At 62.8% G+C, this 3,513-nt stretch overlaps 1 protein-coding gene across 1 annotated transcript in view; it reads left to right on the top strand.

Annotated features, from left to right (window-relative positions):
* GGT1 (gamma-glutamyltransferase 1) overlaps positions 1-1,364 on the top strand; it is a 30,470-nt gene extending 29,106 nt beyond the window's left edge. Inside the window, 2 exon segments of the mRNA XM_006157163.3 lie at positions 412-525; positions 1,058-1,364. Coding sequence (XP_006157225.1) covers positions 412-525; positions 1,058-1,204 — 261 coding nt within the window. The 3' untranslated portion in view covers positions 1,205-1,364.
* Positions 1,365-3,513: the final 2,149 nt, after the last annotated feature.

Here is a 3,513-nt window from a genome sequence, read left to right as displayed (position 1 = left end):
ACCTGCCTGGTCTGCAGCTTTGGCTCCAAGGTCCGCTCCCAGACCAGCGGGATCCTGTTCAACGACGAGATGGATGACTTCAGCTCCCCCAACATCACCAACCAGTTCGGGGTACCCCCCTCACCAGCCAATTTCATCAAACCAGGTGTGGGGTGGAGGGCCAGGGTCAGGGAACCTGGGAGCCCGTGTCCTGGGCAGACAGCTGACTCTGTCGCCCCCTGTCGGCCGCAGGGAAGCAGCCGCTGTCGTCCATGTGCCCGGCGATCATCGTGGGCCCCGACGGCCGGGTCCAGATGGTGGTGGGAGCCTCCGGGGGCACGCAGATCACCACGGCTACCGCGCTGGTAGGTGCACCTGTCCCCCTCCCCGGCGCGCCCCTCGGCCGCGCTGACCCCGACCCCCTCCCCACAGGCCATCATCCACAGCCTGTGGTTTGGCTATGACGTGAAGCAGGCGGTGGAGGAGCCGCGGCTGCACAATCAGCTTCTGCCCAACACCACGACGCTGGAGCGAGACATGGACCAGGTGGGCTGGTGGGCGGGGAGACTGAGTCACAGCGTGGGGTTGCGGGCCTGGGTCCTCAGACATCGTGACGAGGAGAGTGGCTGGCGTCCTCTGCCTGAGGCAGACGGTCCTCACGCCTGCTGCCTGGGTCACTCTGAGCCCCTGTGCACGGATAGCCAAGCCACGCCGAGACCTGAGGGCCAGGTCTTGCTCCGGGGTGCACAGCAGTGACGCTGCCTGGACCCCAGCTCCTTGGTGGCATGTACCCTGGTTCCCCAGGCCTCCGGAAGCTCAGGCCACTCCAGGGCTGAAGGACTTGAAGTCCCCTCTCCTGTCCCACTGTCCCCCCCATCCCCTCCTCGATAAGGACGTGCAGGGCCCTGCCCAGCTGTCGGACAAGGCCCACCCGGCCCAGGGGTCCCACCTTACTCTTCCCGGCCGCTTGGCTGGAAACAGCACCCACTGGGTCTGCGAGGCCCACGACCACTCGGGTGCAGCCTGGACAGTATCTGGGGCTCCACTGAGGCCTTCCCCTGTCCCCTCTGACCCCCAGGCGGTGATCACAGCCCTGAGGACCCGAAACCATCAAACCCAGATCACGTCCACCTTCATCGCGGTGGTGCAGGCTGTTGTGCGTACCGCGGGCGGCTGGGCGGCTGCCTCGGACTCCCGGAAAGGCGGGGAGCCTGCCGGTTACTGAACTCGGGGCCAGCAAGCGTGACCAGCAGCCCAGGGACCAGAAGCACGCTGGGGCCAGGAGGGGACTTTGTGGGACAGGCTTCCCCTTGCACGTGGCACGGCAGTGCAATAAACAGCGGCCGCTGCACCCGGCTGCAGCAGACTTGCTGGTCAGGCTCCCACGCCCCGGGCCTCCGCGTCCTGTGTGTGAAAGGGGACCGCCTGGCTGGGAGGAGTGGAGAGGGAGGTGTGGACATGTCACACTGTAGGGGCCGGGGCTGGCTTGAGCATTTTCAGGAGGAGAGCCCAACAGCTTAGGAGGGCACCGGGGCAGGTGGGCGCCAAGCACTGTCCTTCCTCACCCTGAGCCCCAGGACACCGGGCCAGGGCATCCCTTCCCTGGGCTGGGCAGCGACACTTCCATCACCTGCCACCAGGGTGCGCCATATCCCTGGCGTTTACTCCAGCAGTCGCTTCTCCCCAGCTGGGAAACCTGGGCTCCTTGTCCTCAGACCGTGGGAGTGAAGACCTAGGAGGTGACGCTAAGGTTTGGGGAGTGGGGATTTGGCAAGAGGATGGAGCACCACATCTAGGGCGGCGCCAGGTCCGGGTGCTTTCCAAGCACAAACCCAGTGTGAAGTCCAAGCTGCCATGGGCTCCAGGAGGCCTGGTTCTCAGGAACTGCAAACGGAAGAGCTTCCAGGATCCCTGAGGGGCCGGGCTTGGACCAACTGGGCAACCTGGTCCAGGGGCTGGATCTGGAAGGGAACTGCTGGCCACAGCATCCTTCACCACAGCCAGCGGCCAGCCCTCCCTCGGGGTCTGCTGACTCCTCCTTCACACGCAGTCCTAACCCTCAAGGCCAGGAGCAGCTGCTAAAGGCCATGGGGTGGGCCAGGATGGGGCTCACAGCCCTGCAGCCAGCCGCCGTCCAGACCTCATGGCTCCAAGTGGCGGGTCCCTGAGGACAGAGGCCCAGGGGCTGGGGAAGGGCCGGGGGAGGCCAGGTCTGGGCACACCTTTAAGAGGCCAGAAAACTGGGTCTTCCAAACTGCCCACGGGGAGACGGGGCTTTGCCTGCTGAGTATACACCCTGACGCTGAGCCCTGGAGGCTCCCCAGGAGTGAGCTGGAGGCTGGGCAGTGGGGTGTGCATGTCTTCCTTCCTTCTTCTTCTTTTTTTTTTTTTTTTAATAATTATTTATCTATTTCATTCCATTTGTTATTAGTTTTTATTTCAAGAGATTTTTGCCTTAGGTTGCAAGTGAGAAACAGACAGACACAGTGAGAGGGAAAGTGAGAAACCACCTCCCTGGGGGGATGGCCACACCGCAATCCCTTCTCCTCCATTCTCCTGGGATCTTGCTTATGCACACACACACACACACCTGGCGTGAGTTGCAAGCCACTGGGTCCAGGACTCAAACTGCGGTCAGCTTCTGGTCCAGTGACAACCACTCTGCCATCTGCTGGTCTTAGTATGATTAGTTTTTCATTTGACCAGAGAGACAGAGAAAAAGGGAAAGCGAGAAAGCAAGTCGCCAGGTCTGGGACTCAAACCGCAGTCAACCATGTGGGAGTCCAGTACCTTAACCGTCACGCCACCTGCTGGCCCCAACCCCTCGATCTTTATTTTATCCTGTGGTCCCATTTGCGGGGGAGAAGAGTGAGGCCTGAGAGCTGGGGAGAGTCCAGTTTGCACAGCAGCGAGGGGCGTAGGGGCTGGCAGACGCTCTCTGGGCCCCCGCATGGTGGTGGGGTTGTGTGAGTTCTCTGGGCCCCGGGGAGCTCAAGCTGTTTGAGCTGGAGGACTTGAATTCCCCTCCGTTTGTTTCCCACTGTCCCCTCCCACCCCTCCTGGATAGGGACGAGTGGGGCCCTTCCCAGCTGGCTCCCAGCACCGCTGGCCAGACCCAGCAGAACACCCTTTGCTTTCCCAGGACCTTTGCTTACACGACCCCTGCGCCCTAGCCTCGGGCTGACCAGGATGACTGGGGGGGAGAGAAGGGGACACCCCGCCCCCGACCCCGCTGTCCCCGCTGCCCTGGCTTTGAGCTCCGAGGACTGTGGTGAGTGGGTGGGCTGGCCCTGCCCCAGGAATGCACTTTGGGTCTCTTGTTGAGCAATGTCACTGGAGTGTGGGGACCAGGGGGAGCCAAGGAGGCGCCCACGGCCCTCCCTCCGCATGCAGCCGTGGGAACGGGCCTACGGGAAGGGCTGCCTCTTTGCTGGCTCAGGGCTGTACACGGGACACAGGGGCCACGGGCTTGTGTAGACGCTTCCCCTCTGGGCCTCAGTTTCTCTGTTGTACCAGGAAGTGGGCTCTGAACCC

This window comes from Tupaia chinensis, unplaced genomic scaffold (genome assembly GCF_000334495.1).
Source record: "Tupaia chinensis unplaced genomic scaffold, TupChi_1.0 Scaffold000531_1, whole genome shotgun sequence".
Taxonomy (NCBI): Eukaryota; Metazoa; Chordata; class Mammalia; order Scandentia; family Tupaiidae; genus Tupaia; species Tupaia belangeri.
This window is presented reverse-complemented; position numbering and strand designations above follow the sequence as displayed.